The sequence below is a fragment of the Rhinopithecus roxellana genome, chromosome 19, assembly GCF_007565055.1.
Source record: "Rhinopithecus roxellana isolate Shanxi Qingling chromosome 19, ASM756505v1, whole genome shotgun sequence".
NCBI classification, from domain to species: Eukaryota; Metazoa; Chordata; class Mammalia; order Primates; family Cercopithecidae; genus Rhinopithecus; species Rhinopithecus roxellana.
In genome coordinates, this window is record NC_044567.1 from 64,120,425 (window position 1) to 64,143,103 (window position 22,679).

At 45.6% G+C, this 22,679-nt stretch overlaps 1 protein-coding gene and 1 pseudogene across 1 annotated transcript in view; one reads left to right on the forward strand and one right to left on the reverse strand.

Moving 5' to 3' along the window:
- Positions 1 to 271: 271 nt before the first annotated feature.
- Positions 272 to 22,679, forward strand: part of SEC14L1 (SEC14 like lipid binding 1) — a 77,098-nt gene continuing 54,690 nt past the window's right edge. The window contains exons 1-3 of the mRNA XM_030922945.1: positions 272 to 465; positions 1,939 to 2,043; positions 2,856 to 2,948. Coding sequence (XP_030778805.1) covers positions 2,886 to 2,948 — 63 coding nt within the window. The 5' untranslated portion in view covers positions 272 to 465; positions 1,939 to 2,043; positions 2,856 to 2,885. The remainder of the gene's footprint in view (positions 466 to 1,938; positions 2,044 to 2,855; positions 2,949 to 22,679) is intronic.
- Positions 11,701 to 11,833, reverse strand: LOC115895092 (annotated as a pseudogene).

Here is a 22,679-nt window from a genome sequence, read left to right on the forward strand (position 1 = left end):
CCACCCCTGCCCCGCCCCCAACACGTGACGCAAACTGGGCGGGGCCACTAGGACCTCCGGCATAACAGGCCCTGCGTCAGGGCCGGCGCCTTCTCCGAGCTCCTCCCGCGCCCGCCGGTCTGAAGCTCGCGCCTGCGCAGTTTGGACCCAGGGTGTCACCACCCCCTTCCCCCCCCCCCCCCGCTCCTCTTCCTTAGCAACTGTCACCCGCTCCCGCCCCCGCTCCCTCGGTCGCGGCCGCGCACGCGCGCCCCTCCCGGTGCCCGGCCCCGCCCACCCCGTCACCCGTAACAACCACAAGTGCCCTCGCCGCGCCCCTTCCCCCTCCCGCCTCCCCGGCCCCCTCCCTGGAACCGGCGGTGGAGCTGCGGCCGCCGAGCAGTGGAACCGCGACTGCCCAGCGGAGCCGCCAGTATGAGCGTCCCTCGCCACCCCGCGTCCCAGGCTCGGCCTTTCTGACAAGAGGTAGGCGCGTCGTCGCGGCCGGTCCGAGTGCGCCCCTGCCCCGGTCCCGGTCTCCGTGGAGTCCGGCGCCTCTCGGACGGGCCCAGCGGAACTCCCGGCCGTCCGCCCGCTGCGCCCGTGCCTCCCCGGCCCCGGCTGCCCTTGGCCCAGCGCCCGAAACGGGCTGTGCCCCCGCCCCCGTGCTCGCCCCTCGCCGCCCCTCGCCGCCCCTCTCCCCCGCCCCCACCCCGCGAGGCTTCCAGCTCCCGGGAGCCGCTTTTTGCTGAGAGCGGAGTTTCGGGTCCGGAGCCAGTGCCGGCCCCACTCTCCCCTCGGCCGGGGCTTTGGCCCCGTGGGGCGCAGCCGCGCGGGACCCCTGCTAAGCGGCCCCGGGCGCTGGCCGCCCCTAGAGCCTGCTCGGGATGCGTTCAGTGGGTCTGGCCATTGGCTCCTGTTTAAACAGCGATTGTCATGCAATAGAAGCCGCCCGGGTCCTGGATGCCACTTGGTCGTTGTCACTCCGGATGCCCGCGTAGGGCGTTATCTGGACCAGAGCATCGGCAGCTGGGACCTGGCTGTGGTTCACGAGCTCGTGAATTAGCAGGTTCTTAAGTGAGTGTAGCCAGTTCTACCAGGCGGTGGAATCCTGAATGGATGTTACAGTTTCTTGCTTCCTCCCCCCACTCGTTTGTACCCGGTGATCGTTCCTCTTATCTGGGAGAGAATCCTAAAATTAATTTTCCCAATAAAATTTTTAAAAGATGATTGCATTCCCACTGTGCACCAACACTGTAAGGTTTGCAAAAGTAAAAAGAACGCGGTCCCAGCACATCAGGATGTGTCAGTCCCGTAGTCAAGATCAATATTAGAAAAGCATCAAGTTGAGTTTGGAGAACTTGGGAGTTTGGCTCTGATTCTCATGATTTTAGAGGTGAAAGTCTTTCAAGATCATCTCCCCGAAAACCTCATTTTACAGAGATGAAACTGAGTCCTAGGGAAGGCAAATGGCTTACTCGTGGTCACCCAGAGTTATTCCTTAGCCGTTTTCACACTGCCAGATGGTGGTGGTTTCCACCATGACCTCCTTCTCTGAGAGGTATGCCAGACGTACCAGAGAAAGTTCCAAAACTGTTTAAACGTAGTGCTATAGATAGGAATTTAATACCGGGCGCGGTGGCTCATGACTATAATCCTAGCACTTTGGGAGGCTGAAGTGGGCAGATCCCTTGAGCCCAGGAGTTTGAGACCAGCCTGGGCAACATGGGGAAACCCTCTACAAAAAAAAAATATATGGTGGTGCGTGCCTGTGGTCGCAGCTACTTGGGAGGCTGAGGCTGGAGGATCACGAGCGCAGGAGGTGGAGGCTGCAATGAGCGGAGATTGTGCCACTCTTGGGCAACAGAGAGAGACCCTGTCTCAAAAAAAAAAGGAATCTTAGAAGTTTCTGAAATAAAATATATCTTTGTAATTTGTCTTTTTTTTTTTTTTTAACAGCTAGACTTTGGGCTCCTTGAGGATATTCAGTTTTATACGTTTGAATATCCTCTCACCATGTTCAGCGGAAAATACCATTCTTGATGATTATCCTCAACAAGACAGGTAGGCTCATTCGATTTTTCTTTCTCACTTTAAATAGAGGACACAGAGGACTGGCAAGTCCAAGTGTGTTCTTAGAGCAATCCATGTAGGCTGACGCTAGACAATGATTGTGCACCCCTAAGGATGGCTCCCCTACTGTGAATTAGGTGTGAACATTTAACTGATCACTTACAGATAGTAGCTATTTGAGGCTAGAGATTTCAGTGGAGCCTTTTTAACCAGAGTACTTGGCATCTCTGCCACTTGAAGACAGGTCGCCAAAGCTATAGTGTACACAGTTAGAAAATAGGAATTGACACTTTTCCTTTGAAGCTAGCTTTTGAGGAGTATTCCATAATTTGAGATACAGTCGTATTTTTTTCCAGTTTTATTTCTGTTTTCCCAGAGGTAATATCTTAACATGAGATCATTTTTATTTGACTTCTAGTAGAAGTTGTTTAAGAGAAAATGATCCAAGCACTAATTATGTTGGTTATTAGAATAATAGAATCATAACAGTTCATTGCTGGAAAGGACTCAGGTCAGGTCATGTAATGAATGCAGAATCCTAGTAAGTCGATGAGGGGATTGGAGCCCCTCTCACACCAGTACTGTTTGCCTCATTGCACTTTGTCTGCTTTTTCTTATCGTTTAATTACCTCCCCCTGCCCTTGTGTATTTAAATATCATCTTTTCATTTTCATGTGCATAGAATTGTGACCTATTGTGGTCTCTTTCTGTTGTTAGAATGTGGTATGATGTGTCACTGCAAACTTAACTAATAATTTGTTTCTGCTTTGTGGTTATTTATCACATATATTTATGTTTTGCAGGTGTGAGAGGATTGCTGTTGTTTTTCAATCATGGTGCAGAAATACCAGTCGCCAGTGAGGGTGTACAAATACCCCTTTGAATTAATTATGGCTGTAAGTACTTGACATTTCAATTTACTCTTTGACTTCTTATTTATAAATTACAGTGTTAGAATTTGATGATCTATATAGATTTATTGTTTGTCTCCATGACATCACTTGTACTTATTCTGTTTTTATGCTTATGAACTGTATCTAGAGTGTGTAAAATGTTTTTAAAACATAAGCCTCTGAAAATAAAAATCTGCGCGTTAAAAAAATGTACCTCAGGGTAATGTATGAATTGAAGTTAATTCTCCCTTTGAACACACGGAAGTGGGATTCTAAGCACTTCTTCTTCGGGATTGTGCTCTTTTTTTTGTTTGTTAGAGCAGCAAAGGGACGTGGAGTGTGGTCTCTGCTGCTCATGTGGAAGAGTGCTCTGCCTGTGGGTGAATTCGCTTTAGGTAGTGTTAGAACTGAGCACTGTGCGATGGAGTTTTACTCACCTGATTTAAATGACTCTGTTGAATGAGTTTTTCCCCCAGTATCAAATCCGTGAGTTCAGTTAGAATTCCACATATGGGGTAAAGTCTTAATTTTCTTTGTTATTTACCTGAAGAATTTGACTGAAAATAAGCATATTACTAGATGCAAAGCAAAGCTTTTCCAGTCATTTTTAGATTACTGTAGGGTATTCCTTCTCTTCCTTTCTCTTTTGTGTTACTATTAAGATATACCTACCAGAAAATATGATACAGGCAGGAGAATGTGTCTTTCATGAGCACACACCTGATGAAAACACGTGTGTCACGCTCAGCACACCTGGGATACTGGCACCAAGGTCAGGAAGTCAGGAACCAGAACATAGGCGACCCAGGAAGAAGTCCGCCCTGGTTCAAGTGAGCCACTGTTTTGACTCCTAACACGCAGGGGACCGTTACCTGTTTCTGTTCCTTCTATAAATAGAAACGCAGGTGTTTTAGCAGCTGGCTGCTTCTGCTCAGTGTGTGTTTGTGGGATTTATCTAGATCAATAGTTTTGGAAAGCAAAAAGTCCTCTTACAGGAAAAATTTACACGAGAGGGTTTGTTTTAAAATTTATTTTTATTTATTCGTTTAAGACAGCGTCTCGCTCTGTCACCCAGACTGAAGTGCGGTAGCGTGATCTCGGCTCACTGCAACCTCCGCCTCCTGGGTTCAAGCCATTCTCCTGCCTCAGCCACTCAAGTAGCTGGGATTACAGGCTTGCACTACCACGGCCACCTAATTTTTGTATTTTTAGTAGAGACCGGGTTTCTCCTTGTTGGTGAGGCTGGTCTCAAACTCCTGACCTCAAGTGATCCACCCACCTTAGTCTCCCAGAATGCTGGGATTACCAGCGTGAGCCACCTCTCCTGGCCCATTTTTATTTTTTTATTTATTTTTATTTTTTATTTATTTATTTTTTGAGACAGAGTCTGGCTCTGTGGCCTGGGCTGGAGTGCAGTGGCCGGATCTCAGCTCACTGCAAGCTCCGCCTCCTGGGTTCACGCCATTCTCCTGCCTCAGCCTCCCAAATAGCTGGGACTACAGGTGCCCACCACCTCGCCCGGCTAATTTTTTGTATTTTTAGTAGAGATGGGGTTTCACCATTTTCGCCAGGATGGTCTCGATCTCCTGACCTCGTGATCTACCCGCCTCAGCCTCCCAAAGTGCTGGGATTACAGGCGTGAGCCACCGCGCCCGGCCGTTTGATCAGTTATAACAAAAGAATCCCCAACACTTTTGTCAAAAGACAGGACATTCGCATCCATCCCCTGTGAAGGTTCCTTGGTGCGCCTTCCCTTTCAGGTGTGAGGTTTTGGTTTGTGTGTGTGGGTAAGAAGTTCTGTGTTACTCTTAAATATGTGTAACTAGGGCTGTTGAGTATTTTATGTTGTTGACTTACCATGTTTGCCATTTACATGTTATCTTCGCTGTTTTGGCTTTTGGTTGTATGAGACAAAGACCCTCTCCAGCCAGCTTGGGAAGGAGTTTTGTGAGTGGGAACATGTGTAGTGTGATAGGAATCGCACAGGAATCCGGGAATTCGAGCTGGGATGGGCTGAGCTCCAGAGCCTGGTGGTGGAGGGAGGTTCCTCGCTGCTCTGGGGGCCTCAGCCACAGTTTTTGTCTAGGATTTTGCCCCGTGGGACTGTGCCTGGCTCCATGTGCTGGAGCCTTCTCCCCCGCCACCAGCTGACTGCTTTGCCACTCCTGGTTTCCCTTCCTTGTGGCTTCAGCTAGAGGACTTGCTCAGCTGTCCAAAAGCCCTCTGGCCCCAGTTCAACTCTGTGGCGTTTCTTGTTGCATTCTTTCAGTTTCTAAGTGACCAATTCCTGTCACATTTCATAGTTCACATCCTTGAGAGAACCTTGATCTAGTTCATCCCCCACCCCCACCCCTGCCCTGGCCCTGGGTTTGAGGATATTGGCTAGCCTGCGGATTGTCTGCCTTGGGTGGGAGGCCTGACCCTTGTTCAGTGAGCTGGGCTGGTGGAGCTGGGGAGGAGGCGTTGGGGTTGTAGGCAGTGGGCAGTGCCGGGTAAGGCAGAGTGGCTGCTCACAGCCCAGGGTGGACACAGGACAGAGAGTTGGGCGGGGTGGGGGATGTTTTCCAAAACACTTGAGTGTGACTTAAAAAGCTTCATGCAACCCTCATAGTTTGAGGCAAAGGCTGGTTTCTTTGCCAAACGTTAGATTTAACAAAGAGGAGGTGTTTGGATTGTTTAATGTTTGGACTTCCTTATTTCCCTTACTTCACCATTTTCAAAAGTGTGACGTTTGCCTTGCCAGTTTATGCAGGACTTTACAGAAGAACTCGAAATTCAAATTCCGAGCTGCCACCAAGTTTGTACAATTAAACCATTTTAAAATTATTGTTCTGAGGTAGTGGTTAATTTCCCTTCTTTTTCTTCTCCTTTTTTTTTATGATTTAAAACTTACTAGTTAGAAACTTTTCTTTTTGCCTCACCAGCTTCAGGAAATTTTCTTTTGAATTGTTAGACAAAAAATAAATAAATAAATAAACCTACAGACGCATGCACACGCATGTATATTCTTCTACCCTGTAGTATAAAGAAAACATTTTGAAATCTGAAAATGAAGTATGTTACCTTTTTCCTTCCAGAAGTAGACTGTGAGTGATGTTTGTGTGGTGTGTTTTGCCCACATTTCTTACTGTAGTTGTATGGTATAAAATCCTCAGTATTTGCTTCATTTTTTTCTCATTGAGGAAAACTAACAGTAAAATGAGTTAACCTGAGAATGCTCTTTCCAGTTCAGCATTCAGAGTGAGGAAAGAGGTATAGATCCAGTTAAGGTGAGAATGGAACTGTATTCCGCCAATGTATTTGTGAGCACGTCAGAAAGCGAATGTGCCTCACTAGAATGCACGATGGCGTCAGGAGTGGCCGGCAGGTGCCTGGCACGCAGTCACGGGAGGTGGGGTCCAAGTCCTGGTTTATGTGAGTCCTGTGAGGTGAGAGAGTGGGAAAAAATGCCACCCGCTCAACTTAATGCCCTTGTTTGTTTTAACCAAGAGTTCACTTGTAATTTAGTATTGCCAGAAAACTGTTTGGGTAAAAAGTGTCGAGTATAAATAGGTACACAGTCGGGTCAGATATGTTAATTGCATCTCACTTGATTTAATGAAAATTTACCATTTGTTTTGAGGTCAGTACCATTAAAAAAACATGTTAAAGTTCTCATTAACTCGCTTCAGTGATATTTACATAAGCAAAATTGAAGTGGAGGTTTTTCAGTAGGCATTTGCGTGGTGTTCTTTTGTTAGATACCAGCCCAGAAACAGAATGTCAGAGCTTTCAGCGAGTTGGAGAAATCACCTAGCTCAACCCTCCCTCGGAGGGAGGGCGGGGAATCTGAGACTCTGAGGTGGTGAAACTTACACAGGTAGTGCCGAGATCTGATTCTGGAGTTTGGTGTTCTTTTCTCATACTGTGCTTTTTCCTCCTACTCACGGATGTGTACCTGAAACATCTTAGGAAAGAGAAATCAAAACTTCTTGGCCACACACAAACGAAAGCCTCACACCTGACAGGGAGGGCGCACCAGGGAACCTTCTGGTGGGATGGTTGCAGATGTCCTGTGTTTTGACAAAGGTGTGAGGGACTCATTTTTTAAATTGAGTTATAATTTACATACAGTGAAATGGTCACATGTCAGGTGTACAGTTTGATCAGTTTTAACAAAAGGGCTACGCTTCCTGGCTTGTGGGGAGGAGAAATGAATCAGTGAAGGACACTCTGATTGATTGTGCTTTAAAGGATTTACGATCTCATGGGGGCATAGTGATATGATCCCACAGATTAGGAACTTAGAGTGGGAGGTATAATTCTAGGGTGCTTGAGTTGAAGTGTTTCTTTTGGAAATTTCTAAGATAAAGCACAAACTTTAAAAGTTAAACATTGTCAAATGCAACTCCCCCCCTCCCCCCATGTTAATGGCTCCTTAATAAAGGCCTCAAGGTGAAAATGAAGGAGGCAGGAGGCCACCTAGCGTAGGAGGGCGGGGTGGGAGAGGTCAAGGTCAGGAGCCCTTAAGGAGAGTTGTGGGAGAGAGGGAAGAACATGAGAGGCCACCTTCTGGACCTGATTTCTGCGGTGGCAGCCGCAGGTGAGACGATGGCTTGGACTCCGGTCTGTCTTCTGCTGAGGACAGCTGTCCTCATTGTGACCGGTGGGAACACACGAATAGGCTCCACTAGCTCCTGTGCATCCCAGAAGCTGCTGCCCTGTCCAGTGCCGTTTCTGCCTGGGCTTTCCATTACACAGCAGATGCGGTCACTTCATTCTTTGCTCTCTCCTTTCCTCTCCCTCATCCCAGTTTCACTGTGCTCTAGGAGTGCTGGCATTCTCCAGGAACCCCTTCAGTGTCTGCGTCCTTTCAGCAGACACACCCTTTAGACTGTGCCTTCAGGAACCAAGGCACCTGGTTCTGTCCCTGTCTATCCCAGCACTGCCATCGTTGCAGCGTAAGCCCCTCTCTTTGCAGGGAAAGACCAGGAGTCCCTTGTTCCTGTGCGCATTTACATCTTCCATCCCATAGGTCACTTTGCACTCCCCTGCCACACACTTTCCATTGTGTCTGTCCTGTGTTGCAGGCTTTCCTGTTACCTGTCCTCGCACATCTCGGCTCCTGTGCTTTTTTCGGCAAGGCCCTTTGTGGCTGTGTTCTGCCCCGTTCGTTTAACCTTATTTCATAATTATGCACATTTCCCAGCTTGAACTTGAACGCTTGTTTCTGTCTTGTTCCCGTTGGCCCGGACACACAGTGCCGTTTCCTGCCCTCTCTTTTCTTTTTTGTTTTCAGGCTTCTCTGCCTCAGATATTTGCCATTCCCCATCTGTCTCTCCAGATCTTACCCATCTTGTCCTTCCCCGCCTCCCCGATGCCTCTGAAGACTCCATTCATGTTTCTCTCCCTTCCCCAGGATACATTCTTAACGCTGGAGTCGGTATTAGGTACTTGCACTTGCAATGGGAGTTTCTTTATTCACAAAGCCTCTTGAGTGTTGCTCTCCAACTATTTTGTGTGTCCTTCCAGGGCAGTGACCTTGCCAGTTATTTGTCTTGTTCTCCCAAGCACGGGTGCTAAGGACATAGTCTGTAGGCATGCAGATGTGTGTGACTTGTTCACACAAACTGTGAGGATGAGGACTTGGTGAATGGTGGACATTCAGATCTAAACTGTATCTCCAGGGCATGGCGCCACCTGTCTGTAGTGCAGTTACTTGAGAACTTGGGAGGGTGAGGTGGGAGGATTTCTTGAGGTCAGGAGTTTGAGACCGACTTGGGCAACATAGCAAGATCCTGTCTCTACAAAAAAAATAAAATAAAAATAAATAAATGGTCATGGTGGTGTGCCTGTAGTCCCAGCTACTCAGGAGGCTGAAGAGAGAGAATCCTTTGAGCCCAGGAGTTCAAGGCTGCAGTGAGCTATGGTCACACCACTGTACTCCAGCCTGGGTTACAGAAAGAGACCCTGTTTCAAAAATAAATAAGGAAATAAAGTGCATCTCTGATTCTGTTTTCAGACAAGGGATTTATGTTTTCTACATGGAACAGAAGTAACACGCTATGGTCTCTCAGTTAACCAGTACGTCACCTGGGAGCAAAGCCCTTTTGTGATAAAGTTGGCTAATTTGTGTTTCGTTTTTTTTTTTTTTTTAATTTTCATAAATGTTGCAAAACCTTGTTGGTAAACACTCTCATGGCAGTTTAAGTGGTGTGCTTTTCCAGGTTGAATAACCAAAGAGCCTGCTTAGCAGTGTATAGGTTTTGTTTTTGTTTTTAAATACTACTCCTTGCGGAGCGGGGCTGGCCCACGGGCAGTGCTCTCGGAGTAACCACAGTTGTTGATTAAACGACCTAAGTACAACAGAATTTGTTTCGCTCTCCTGATCCTTTTGCTTTATTTTGTTTTGTACTCTGGCATTTGGGGTTTTTTCCCCTTTCAGGTGTCTCATGTCTTCCCACTAAGACCAGAGGAAGGAAGAAAAAGAGATTTGCTTTGAGGCCAGATACAAATCTGTGCCTGCCACAGACCAGCTCTGTAACCTCCTAGGCCAGTGACTAGTGTAAGACTGCTCTGAGGAGGTGCTGGAGTGAGACAGACAGCAGGGGTGAGGGTAGGCGATGGTGACCTGGTGGTGCCACAGCCTCACCCTCTACTTTCCAGATACCCTGCCCCATCCCACCTCCAAATGCCGGGGGAACTGAATCAGTTTGTAAGTGAGTAAATGACTATGAATGTGTATCTCTGTTACATCAAATAGGCATTTACATTGAAGCTATTTCATCCATTCCAATTTCATATGCAAAACAGGGAGACGTGAGGGATCCCAGGATGGACTCGCAACTCATGTATCCTACTTCAGGGCGAGGAGATCCTGCTTTTCCTTAATTGGGGCCTTCGTGAGGTGGGGGATTCCCGAGGGAGAGCACTTGCTGACGTGCACCTGTGCCCATGTTGTTCCTCTGGTTGGTTGGGCAGGGGGCACAGGTCCTGCTTTGCCCTTTCTCCATCTTTGTGGCAGCTAGCTGCATTCAGAAACCATCCATCTGCCCACCCGTTCCTTGCCTGAATATTCTCTGAGCTGCCTGTCCCCTTTTCTCTAACGTTTTCTAACTTGGAGGTCCCGTGCACATCAGATTTTCAGCGTTAATTATTAGGAAATATTTTCGGTCTGTCGTTCATCTTCTCAGAGCACAGCTTCTTTCCCTCCTAGATTTCATCCTTGGGCCTTTTTGTATTTCTGATCCGGTTTTTTTCCGTTTCTGATGGTTAGATGTGATATTGAAATACATCTTTTTCATTCATCAGGGTATCCTTAGATCTTCCAGCAGCCTAATGTGCAGTAGAATTTGTTTTTACTCAAACTAATAAGCAATCTACTTTTTGGGGTAGCTGTCTTAAAACTCAACTTTGTTCAAGTCTAGAAGTGGAGGGAAATGTTCCGTTTTCTCTGATGATATGTAAAAGGACCTGGCCAATTAGTGGGAGATTGTGCTGTCCTCATTTGTAAAGTTGTGAATGCTATCGTGTGAGTCCTGTTGCATTTAATCAAAGCTGGGGTGTAATTAGTCAGATTTACTTGGTTTTGAAAATGGACAATTAGAGTGAGCTTTCATTACATGCTACTTTGTACAGAGCCAGACCTTTTCCATTGTCTTCCGTTTCAACATTGTGCATTCTGGCTGGTTTTCCCCATGCTTTTCCTGAGCTGTATCCAAGTGTTTCTAATGTGCTGGAGTGAAGGCAGTTGTGGTGCAGTAGGAAAATATTTCAAGGAGAAATAAAATGGATCAGATTCAGCTTCTTGCCTCTTTTATTTACCTGGTTTTATAAAAACAAACAAAAAACCCCAAAACCTTGTTTTATGGAAAATTTCAAGCATACACAGGTAGAGAGAATTATATAATAAATGCCATTTACCCACCACACAGTTTCACTGTTATCAGCATCTTGCTGGGCCTGGCGCAGTGGCTCATGCCCGTAATCCCAGCGCTTTGGGAGGCCAAGGTGGAAGGATGGCTTGAGGCCAGGAGTTTGAGACTAGCCTGGGCAACATGGTAAGACCCTGTCTCTAAAAAGCAAAACAAAATCTTACCAATATTTTTATCAGTTCTCCCCACTTTTTTCTTTCCTGGTGTATTAAAGCAGATTTCAGGTGTCTTGTTAATTGGTTGACAAATATTTCAGCGTGCATCTCTAACCTTTTGCTTTTATTATTTTTATTTTTTTTGAGATAGGGTCTTGCTTTGTCACTTAGGCTGGAGTGCAGTGGCATGATTATAGCTCACTGCAGCCTCGAACTCCTGGGCTCAAGGAACCCTGCCTCAGCCTGCTGAGTAGCTGGGACTGTAGGCTCACACCGTGCCAGCTAATTTTTCTTTTTCTTTTTTTAAATTTGAAATTATATTCCTGTTGCTTAAGATTACTAAGGTGGACTTTTTTTAAAAACCTTTTATATTCAGTCTCCATAGAGACTGTCAGAAATGGCCAGTGCAGGCTGGGCACAGTGGCTCATGCCTGTAATCCCAGCCCTTTGGGAGGCTGAGGTGGGTGGATCATTTGAGGTCAGGAGTTTGGGACCAGCCTAGCCAACATGGTGAAACCCTGTCTCTACTAAAAATACAAAAATTAGCCGGGCATGGTGGCACTTGCCTGTAATCCCAGCTACTTGGGAGGCTGAGGCAGGAGAATCGCTTGAACCCGGAAGGCAGAGGTTGTAGTGAGCCGAGGTCATGCCACTGCACTCCAGCCTGGGCGACAGAGTGAGACTTCGTCTCAAAAGAAAAAAGAAATGGCCAGTGCCAGCTCTATTGCAAGTTGTCTTGTGGTACTGGGAAGTTTTCAATTAGCAATAATCGTGCCTCGGGTAAACGTCATTGACTATGATAGTGCCACTGTGCAAAGAGCCTTTTTTCCTTTTTAAAAAAAACCCACCATGTTGGTATCACACCTAACAAAAGTAATAATAATGCCTGATTTCATCTAATGCACAGTCCATGTTCATATTTTCTCACTTGTCTAAAAAATGTCTTTCGTAAGTTGCTTGGATCCTGCTTCAAATAAAACCGTTTGTATTTGGTTATTATGTTTCCTGGGTCTCCTTTATTCTTTAACATTCTCCCTTTCCTTTTGTTTCCTTTCATGCCATTGATTTGTTAGAGAAACTGGGTCATTTGTCCTGTTCAGTTACCTTAACCTTTTGCTGATTTAATTGTTACTTACAGCAAATAGGCTGTAAGGAGAAGGTGCGGACCTAAATTAAATCAGTACAGCCACCCTTTAGCAGTTCTCTTTATGTATTTATTATTATTATGTTTTGAGGCAGAGTTTCACTCTTGCCACCCAGGCTGGAGTGCAGTGGCACAATCTTGGCTCACTGCAACCTCCGCTTCCCGGGTTCCAGCGATTCTCCTGCCTCAGCCTCCGAGTAGCCGGGACTACAGGCATGTGCCACCACACCCGGCTAATTTTTGTATTTTTAGTACAGACGGGGTTTCACCATGTTGGCCAGGCTGGTCTCAAACTCCTGACCTCAGGTGATCCACCCCCCTTGGCCTCCCAAAGTGCTGGGATTACAGGCATGAGCCACTGAGCCTGGCTAGCAGTTCCGTTGAAACATTTGCTGGCAGAGATGGAAACTAATAGTTAAAACCAGCTGCTCTCCTCTTCTTCCTAGGATTATTCTATGTAATTTTGAGTTGCAAATAAGATGCAAGATTTTTTTCCCAAATTAAACTGGGCCATTCTATTTATGGTTACTCCTTATTTATTTATTTTTATAGTTACTTTTTAACCCACTGAATGGGTCCTCATATTTTGTACTGAAAGCAGGTGAGAGGGATTAATTTATTGGCAGCGTTTCTGTGTAGTGCACGCAGCAGGTGCTTGGCAGGAGTCTGGCCTGGGGTTGAGGAGGTGGGTGGTGTTTGTGGTCCGAGGTGCCCAGTTGTGCTGGGCAGTCAGTCCTTGCCCTTTTCTGTTGTCTGGTTTATTAGATCTCTGGATAGGGCTCTTGGGCCGCCTGGGGAAGCTTCCCCAGAGAAGTTCACCGTCGAGAGGATTTTGGTTGGCAGATGTTATAATTGATCCATCTCTCTTGATTTTTGACCTGTATGCTAGTTAAGCAGACACTTTTGTATAGTTCTAGTGGAATTATTTTGCATGTTGTAACAAGAAGCATATACTGCGTTGTAATTTTCTTGAAAGGTACAATTTGATGTTAAGAGGACAGCAGCCCTCTGTATCCTCGTGTTCTGCACCCCCAGATACAACCAATCATGGATCAGAAATGTTCAGGAGAAACAATAAAAATAATGTAACAATAAAACAGAATATGAATAGAACACATGTAACAACTATTTACATAGCATTTATATTGTATTTGGTATTATAAGTAATGTAGAGAGAATTTTAAATATATGGGAGGGCTGGTTGTGGTGGCTCACGTCTGTAATCCCAGTGCTTTGGGAGGCCAAGGCGGGAGAATCACTTGAGGCCAGTAGTTTGAGACCAGCCTGGGCAATATAGCGAGACCCTGTCTCTATGATAAATTAAAAAAAAAAAAAAATGAGCTGGGTGTGGTGGCGCATGCCCGTAGTCTCAGCTGCTCAGGAGACTTGAGACAGGAGAACTGCTTGAGCCTAGGAGTTTGAGGCTGCAGTGAGCTATGACTGTGTCACTCTGGCCTGTGTGAACAGAGCGAGGCCCTGTATCTAAAAGATGTGTGTCTGTGTATATGAGAGGATGTGTATAGGTTAAATATAAAATGTGAATGCCTCTCCATTTTTATATCAGGGACTTGGGCATCCACGGGTTTTGGGATTGGAGGGTCATCCTGGAACCAGTCCCCTACAGATACTGAGGGAGGACTCTATTGGCCCCTTCCCCGCCCCCCCCCCCTTTTTTTTTAAGAAAAGTCTCTCTTTATAATTATGGATCAATTATATAAGATAATTGCTGTGTGTATCTTTATATGTACTGGATCCATTTTCCATTCAGAAATCTGACCTGTTTTTCAGTGATCTGTACTGCCAGGTGTATCAGTAGAGTATCCGAGGTACTGATAAGCATCCAGTTTGTAAATGTCTTGTGTATTTCAGTAGATGGCTGTGTCCTTACTTCTTTTCCTTTTAGGTGTCCGGCCTTCCCCTTCTGATTTGGACTTTTTTTATTCCACTTTCTTGCCTTATTAAGGTATGGATGGACGGTTTGTTCCTTTTCCTCTGGTTTTGCTGTTTGGGGACCCCCAGTTGTATATTCTGCATTTTCTGGCAACAATAGGTGTTTTAACGAGCAGTTAATGCTCTTTGAGGCATAGCTGTCTGGCTCTTACTGGGCAGCACTTCCTGGGCAGCCCCATTTAAACCTGTGGCTTCACCTGCCACTTTGTAAACCAAAGATCTCAAAGCTTTATCTTCACCCGAGATACCCCCCAGGAGCTTCCAAACTCCAAACCATCTGCCTGCTAGACATCTCCATTGCACTGTCGCAGGCAGATTTCATGCCTCTGAAACAGAGTTCATCTCTTCCTGCCTGCGCAACAAACACACACCCCAACAGAAACAAACACCCACCACACCCACCCACCCCAGTAAAAACCGAACCAATAAAACACCACTCGGAAGCTCTCCCTTTCCCCTGAGCTGCTGCTTTAGATGTTTGGCCCCACAGGTACCTTACCCTTAGAGCAGAAACACAGGCATCCCTGGCAGCCTTCCTTCCTCACGCCTCAGTCTTGCTGGTGCCCAGATGGGAGCTGGCAGAGATGTCCCCTGGATGGGCACTCACTTTGCTGTTCTGTAGCCTTGGTGGCTTAGCCCCAGACCACTCCTCCCTACAACAGCCTCTGGACCCTGAGTCTAGCCCTCATTCTTCTGCTCTTCGTCGGGGCTGCCGCCAGAGAGGTCAGTACACTGTAAACCTGACTCTGCTGCCTGCAAGTCTCAAATAATGAAGTGGCTGCATCTCGTCTTTCTTTATTTATTTTTTAAATTTTTTGAGACAGAATCTTGCTCTGTCGCCCAGCCTGGAATGCAGTGGCGCCATCTCAGCTCACTGCAGCCTCCGCCTCCCTCCTGCCTCAGCCTCCCGAGTAGCTGGGATTTCAGGCGTGAGCCACTTCGCCCAGTCCATGCACCTCATCTTTAAGATGAGGTTCCCAGCTTAAGCTTGGCTCCCAGAATCCTTTGTCATTGGCCTTCTGCCTGGCCCCGCAGCCTCCTCTCTACGGTCAGGCCTCCACACCCACTGCACAGTCTAATTGTGTCGAATTTCTTGCCGTTTCCTGGTACACCATTTTCTGTCAGGTCTTGGTGCCTTGACCACATACTTGCCTGGAATACCTTTCCTCCTTTCTCACCGGGCTGCGTCTAGCTGGCCGCGTGCAGTTGCTTCTGGTGGAGGGTCCTTTCTGTGCACTGGCAGCCGCTGTAGGGTCCTGACACTCCACTGGTCTCTCTGCCTCTCTCTCTCACCTTCCCTGCAACTGCCAGTGTTCCCAGGGTGAGAATCAAATCATCGTGCCCTCAAAAACAGATTTCTTGGCCAGGCGCAGTGGCTCACACCTGTAATCCCAGCACTTTGGGAAGCCGAGGCGGGTGGATCACTTGAGGTCAGGGAGTTCGAGACCAACCTGGCCAACATGGTGAAACCCCGTCTCTACTAAAAATACAAAAAATAGCTGGGCGTGGTGGCGCACATCTGTAATCCTAGCTACTGGGGAGACTGAGGCACGAGAATTGCTTGAACCCAGGAAGCTGAGGTTGCAGTGAGCCGGGATCGCACCACTGTACTCCAGACTGGGCGACAGAGCGAGACTCAGTCTTAAAAAAAAAAAAAAAGATTTCTCTGAAGAGTAAATGGGTCTTGCAGTGTATGTTTTTGTTTTTTGCGTCACTTGTACTCTGTCAGTGAAATTTTTTTTTTTTTACTGTAATCCCATGACAATGAAAATTTTGAAAAAAGGCTACATTGGAACATAGTCTTTTGGTCAGGTGTGTTTACTATTTATGGTTCAAAAGAATCTGATGCAAATCATGTTTTGTGAGTAAAATAGTTCAGTGAACTGAAGCTTATAATCCCTCTAGTTGCCTGAAAACCATGTCCTGGTTTATGTGTCACGTAGCGTTTTGAGTGACTTTTCTCCTGTAGTGATGAATACAAAGTATATACAAAATCCTATTTCTTTGGTTCTCCTACGGAACATAAATTTATTTTAAGTAAAATTCTTGATTCTGGTAGAATGGTAATCTGATTTTAAGATTTCTCCAAATTTAAAACCCAAGAGTTATTACATAATTCTTGTTTTCTTAATAAGTTATTCCATAACATGAGGTAGGCCTAATCACAAAATGTGTATGTTTCTTTTCTTTTTCCTAGTTTAATGCTTGTGTGTGTATTAAAAAACAAGGCCAGAACTAAAAGCTACAAGTACATATTTTAAGAAGTAAATTGATTTAAGTAGTCAGTAGTGTGTTGCAGGATTTATGGCATTAATATGTAGAAAGCTCTTCTCCAAACACCTATTACCTTCATTTGAATTTTCTTCACACAAAGTTGGTTTAGAATGTAAATTCGAAGAGTTCCGAATCCTGCTTCTTCACTGAGTCAGAATTCCTGGAGGTGGGTCCCGCAGTCTGTGGCTTCGCAAGCCTTCCAGGTGATTCTTATGCCTGCTCAGCCCGGAGAACCCCTGGTGTGGATTTACATCATTTGAATTTGTAGTACATGGGATAGGAGGAAAGGAGGGTGGTTTCCATTATAACTTTTTTTTTTTTTTTTTTTTGAGACAGAGTTTTGCTCTGTTACCCAGGCTGAAGTGCAGTGGCATGATCTCGGCTCACTGCAGCCTCCATCTCCCAGGTTCAAGCGATTCTCCTGCTTCAGCCTCCTGAGTAGTTGGGATTACAGGCATGTACCACCATGCCTGGCTGATTTTTGTATTTTTAGTAGAGACGGGGTTTCACCATGTTGGTCAGACTGGTCCCAAACTCCTGACCTCGTGATCGCCTGCCTCGGTCTCCCAAAGTGCTGGGATTACAGGCATGAGCCACTGCGCCTGGCCATAACTTTTATTTAAAAGTTTTTCAGAGGAATGATTTTTTCAACAGGCCATATAAATAGGCTCTTATTCCATCATGTCTTCATGTGACGGATTTAACATACACAAGGAGACTGCTTTATGTACTTCTCCAAATTGCTGTTCTTGAGTTTATTTAGCGATGTCCACGTTATATTTACAAGCATGTGGGCTGGGATGAGCCACTGCGCCTGGCCATAACTTTTATTTTTGTGTTTTTAGTAGAGATGGGGTTTCACCATATTGGCCAGACTGGTCTCGAACTCCTGACCTCATAATCCACCCTCCTTGGCCTTCCAAAGTGCTGGGATTACAAGCATGAGCCATCGCGCCCGGCCTGTAACCACTTTTAAGTGCAGAGTTCAGTGGCACTAATTAAATTCACATCGTTGTGCAGCCACCACCACCATCCAGCTCCAGAACTTTCTCATCTCCCCAAACCGAAGCTGTGTCCCCTTGAAACACTCATTCCTCATTCTTCCTTTCCCCAGCCCCTGTCAGCCACCATTCTGTCTGTCCCTGTAAATTTGACTACTCGGCACCTCTTATGGGTAGAATGACACAATACTTGACTTTTTGTGTGACTGGGTTTTTTCACTTAGCCTAATGTCTTCAAGGTTCATCCGTATTGTAGCATGTGCAGAATTCCCTTCCTCTTCAGGGGTGAATCGTACTCAATTGTATCTGCCACATTCTGAATTGAATTGTACTCAATTGTATCTGCCACATTCTGAATTGAATTGTACTCAATTGTATCTGCCACGTTCTGAATTGAATTGTACTCAATTGTGTCTGCCACATTCTGCTCATCCATTCACTTATCGATGGACACTGGGTTGTTTCCACCTTTTGGCTATTGTCTGTATTGTACATTTTTAAAATTTAAATTAATTTTATAGCTTTCTTTATTTCTTTCTTTCTTTTTTTTTTTTTTTTTTTTGAGATAGTCTCACTCTGTTGCCTAGGCTGGAGTGCAGTGGCATGATCTCGGCTCACTGCAACCTCCGCCTCCTGGACTCAAGCAATTCTCATGCCTCCCAAGTAGCTGGGATTACAAACGTGCACCACCATGCCTGGCTAATTTTTGTAATTTTAGTAGAGATGGGGTTTCACCCTGTTGGCCAGGCTGCTCTAGAATGCCTGGCTTCATGTGATCCGCCCAGCTGTAGTGGTTTTTTTTTCTGAGGTAGACTCTCACTCGGTCACTCAGGCTGGAGTGCAGTGGCACAATTTCGGCTCACTGCAGCCTCCACCTCCTGGGTTCAAGCAATTCTCCCTCCTCAGCCTCCCAAGTAGCTGGGATTACAGGTGTGAGCCACCACACCTGGCTAATTTTTGCATTTTTAGTATAGATGGGGGTTTGCCCTGTTGGCCAGGCTGGTCTCAAATTCTGACCTCAGGTGATTGGCCCGTCTGGGCCTCCCAAAGTGCTGGGATTACAGGCATGAGCCACCACACCCTGCCTCTTTCCTTCCCTTTCCCTTTCCCTTTCCCTTTTCTTTGAGACAGAGTGTCGCTCTGTTGCCCAGGCTGGAGTGCAGTGGCACGATCTTGGCTCACTGCAACCTCAGCCTCCCAGGTTCAAGCGATTCTTCTTCCTCAGCCTCCCAAGTAGCTGGGACTATGGGCGCCTGCCACCAAGCTCAGCTAATTTTTGTATTTTTAGTAGTGACAGAGTTTCACCATATTGGCCACACTGGTCTTGAACTCCTGATCTTGTGATATGCCTACCTTGGCCTCCCAAAGTGCTGGGATTACAGGCATGAGCCACTGTTCCTGGCCCTTGTCTTTTATGTTTGATAGATTCCAGATCCAAAAGACAAGTTCCTTGAGGAATTCAACCACTATTTTATTCCGTCTGTTGAAAATACAGCTTTAATTTACATCTCATGATTGCCATTGTTGTTAATTTTTTAACAAAGAAAGAATAGCGTGTAAAAGCCGGTGTGGAATGATGAGCTGAGTGGTGATCCACTTAAATAAAAGGGTGAACTCCTGTGTTGAGGGAATGGAGGTGGTAGAGAAGATAGAGAATTCTACAGATGACCCTACCCCCGTTAAGTGTTCAAGTTGTAGTGTTACTCCTGATTTTCTTTTCTTTGTTCTTCAGAGTGTGATTTAAATTTTAAGTGCTCCAGGGTCTATGAGGTACAACCCGCACAGTAGATATTTAATAAATAGTGAATGATCAATATTTTCCTGATGGATTAAACCACTCCTACTGGCAGCCTACGACTCTGCGGAGTTATTATTCTGGTTCATGAAACCAGATAATATTTCCATAGCTCATTGCATTCTTTTATGTGGGCAAACACATGGCATCTTTAAAAGCTGACAGCTGCAGTTCCCTAGAACACCAAATGCTTTTCTGAAGTCCATAAATTTCTCTTTTACGCTCTGGAAAGTAAAACCGTATTCTGCCAAGTCCAAGCGAATCTGAAGGGGAATATGCACACTGCTATTTTGTTGTTAGAGAGAGATTTATACTCAGTTTGCTTTTTATTAGACCAAAAAATTTTCAGATTAGGAATGGTTTTTGAATATCATGCATATTTTGGTTCCTGTTGGATGCTTTCAGTATCACGTGATTGCTTTAAACACATGAAAAGCAAAGAGAAATAAAACCTTTCATAGCCCTGTAGACATTCTTGTTTGCCTAGGGCTTAAGCAATTGTGGCATGCAAAGCATTTGACATTCAAGATTTACTGACGGAGATGAGGCATCTTAAGTATAAAGATTTTTATTTAAAGATATGTATGCCTCCATTTTTTTCTAACTGGTGTCTTTAATTCTCTAATGGGGATTGGTTGTCTTTGTACTTTTATTTTGATAATGGAAAAACTACATAGGCACGTTGAGATCATCTGTGTAGCATGCTTACAGCTGAGTACCATCAGCACATGTGTGGCTTTTATTTTTTGTGTACAACAAATAATACTATTTTAATGGGTGAAAGTAAATACAAAAAGAATAGGGATGAAATTACTATGTAAATGATGTGTTTGAGCCAGCTAGAGACTGGGGTACTTACTTTGCAGATGGGGAGCTGTACAAATATAGATTTAAATAGAGTAAAATGATGAGAGTAGTGAGTCATCAAACAGCTTCTGCCCAGTTTGAAAGAAGCTGTGCCCCTCCTGTTCAGTTTCATATTCATTTTGAAGGGGAAATTGGTCTTCAACAAATTGTCATTTTCCCCATTAAATGTACATCGTTCACATTTTGTAATTGCATGAGTTTTTTTGTTTTTGAAACTGTTTGCATCTATTTAAGTAACGTTATAATAAAAATAACTGGCCAGTCAAGGTGGCTCACACCTAGAATCCCAATCCTTTGGGAGGCTGAGGCGGGCAGATCACTGGGGGTCAGGAGTTTGAGACCAGTCTGGCCAACATGCTGAAACCTTGTCTGTACTAAAAATACAAAAATTAGCTGGGTGTCGTGGCACCCGCCTGTAATCCCAGCTACTGGGGCGGCTGAGGCGAGAGAATCACTTGAGCCGCGGGGGTGGGGAGTGGTGGAGGTTGCAGTGAGCTGTGATTGTGCCACTACACTCCAGCCTGGGCAATAAATCGAGACTCTATCTCAAAAATATAATAATAATAATAATAATAATCATAATAAAATAAAAATAACTGGTCATTAGACTGAGTTCTGCAAAGGGAAAAAAATAACTGGTCAACATTAAAGGTTCAAGGAAACATTTCTCGTTTAAAAGGTGGGTTTGTGCATTACTCAAGCTTCATAAAGGATTTCTTTGCCATAGAGATTTTGCTTTACTTTCATGAATCCAAATCAGGTAGGTCCTTAATTTTTTTTTTTTTTAAACAGAAGTTAAGGAGGGGAGGAGAATAAATATCCTTGTGTTATCCTATTTGTGTTTAACGTGAGTGCCTGGTTGACTCAAGTACTGTATTTTAGTTTTTATTTGTTTTGTTTTGCTCCCTCCCTTCCTCCCCCGCCTTCTCTCTCTCTCTTTCTTTCTCTCTTTTCTTCTTTCTTCTTCTTTTTTTTTAACAAACCCTTGTGTCGAGGGCTGACTTTCAATAGATCGCAGTGAGGGAGCTGCTCTGCTATGTACGAATCCCCGACCCTGAATTCTGCAGGTCGTCTACGAATGGTTTTGAGCCAGGTTCCCCACAAACAGGGGTGGCCCAACGGGCGAGGGGGCGGCTGCGTTTCCCAGGATGAGGGGCTCTCTGCACCGGACCCTGGTCCTGGCATGCAGTGGGGGAGGGACCGGCTGTCCGAGGCCGTTGGAGGCCAACCGAGGCCCTGCGGGCACTGCTGTACCCGTCTGTCTGGGTGGAATTCTGACTTGAAGGCGTTCAGTCATAATCCCACAGATGGTCGCTTTGCCCCATCGGCTCCTTATTGTGGCTTAAGTATTTTACAATATGGGCAACCCTCCAACGCAAGGAATCAAATTAGTACTGATTTGATAGTCCTTTGAACTGAAGTTGGTATTGACTGGTAAGGCTGAGGTGAGAACGGAAAATAGGAATGACAGTGTCTTCAGTTTCTTCTGGGTGGAATTTACATCTGTGAAAATGAACATGACGTGTGTTTTGACCGCATTATTACCATACGGTGGAAAGGTTAAAAAAATACGGTGTAGACTGGGCACGGTGGCTCACGCCTGCAATCCCATCACTTTGGGAGGCCAGGGCAGGTGGATCACCTGAGGTCGGGGGTTCGAGACCAGCCTGACCAACATGGAGAAACCCCGTCTCTAGTAAAAATACAAAATGAGCTGGGTGTGGTGGTGCATGCCTGTAATCTCAGCTACTCGGGAGGTTGAGGCAGGAGAATCACTTGAATTGGGGAGGTGGAGGTGTCAGTGAGCCGAGGTGGTGCCATTGCACTCCAGCCAGGGCAACAAGAGCAAAACTCCGTCTCAAAAAAAAAAAAATGTGTTATGGATTCTCATAGTCATGTTTTCTTTTTCATGAAGGATATTTTGGAGTGCTTTGTAGGTGTTGTTACTATCCTGACATAAAACTATATCATGTTTTTAACTTTAAAAGTTTAAAACACTCAAAGCTATTTAGTTTGAGAATATTGGCCATGTGCCAGGGAGACGGGAGTTCGGTATGCCATCGGCCAATGGGATGCAATTCTCCAGCAGCCTCTGCCTCCTGGGCCCTTTGTTATTTCCTAGAGGGGATTGATGTAGCTCCGGCCACTGTGCTTGGTCTGGAGCTTGCAGTGACAACTGAGCCCCTTGAGTTCTGCTCTCAGCAAGTATATAGTCTGTGAAGATTGATGATATGAATTGGACTTACCCTGTCACACCCAACTAAACTAGAGTCGAGAGACCAGGGAAGAAGAAAAGCTGGGACACAGAGCATCTGCCCCGGCATTATCTTGAAGGCCGGCTGCCAGAGTGACCTGCTGTAACTTTAAAACCAGTGTTACCTCCTTGCTGCTGAAATAACTGCTGTGACTCTAAGACTGGTTGTTCTCAGCACCATCACTCACTCATCAGTCAGAGCTTGCCAGCTCCCAGAAACTTCATTAGTACCAATGAGTTTTCAGAACAGTATGTCACCTTTCTTGCTTTTCTTTCTCGTTCTTGTTTTCCTCCCGTTCCCTCCTCTTTGGTTTTATAGTTTAGCTATGAAGGCCATTTACCAGAGTCAAACTTGTTCTTAACAGGCAGAAGTTTTAAGTT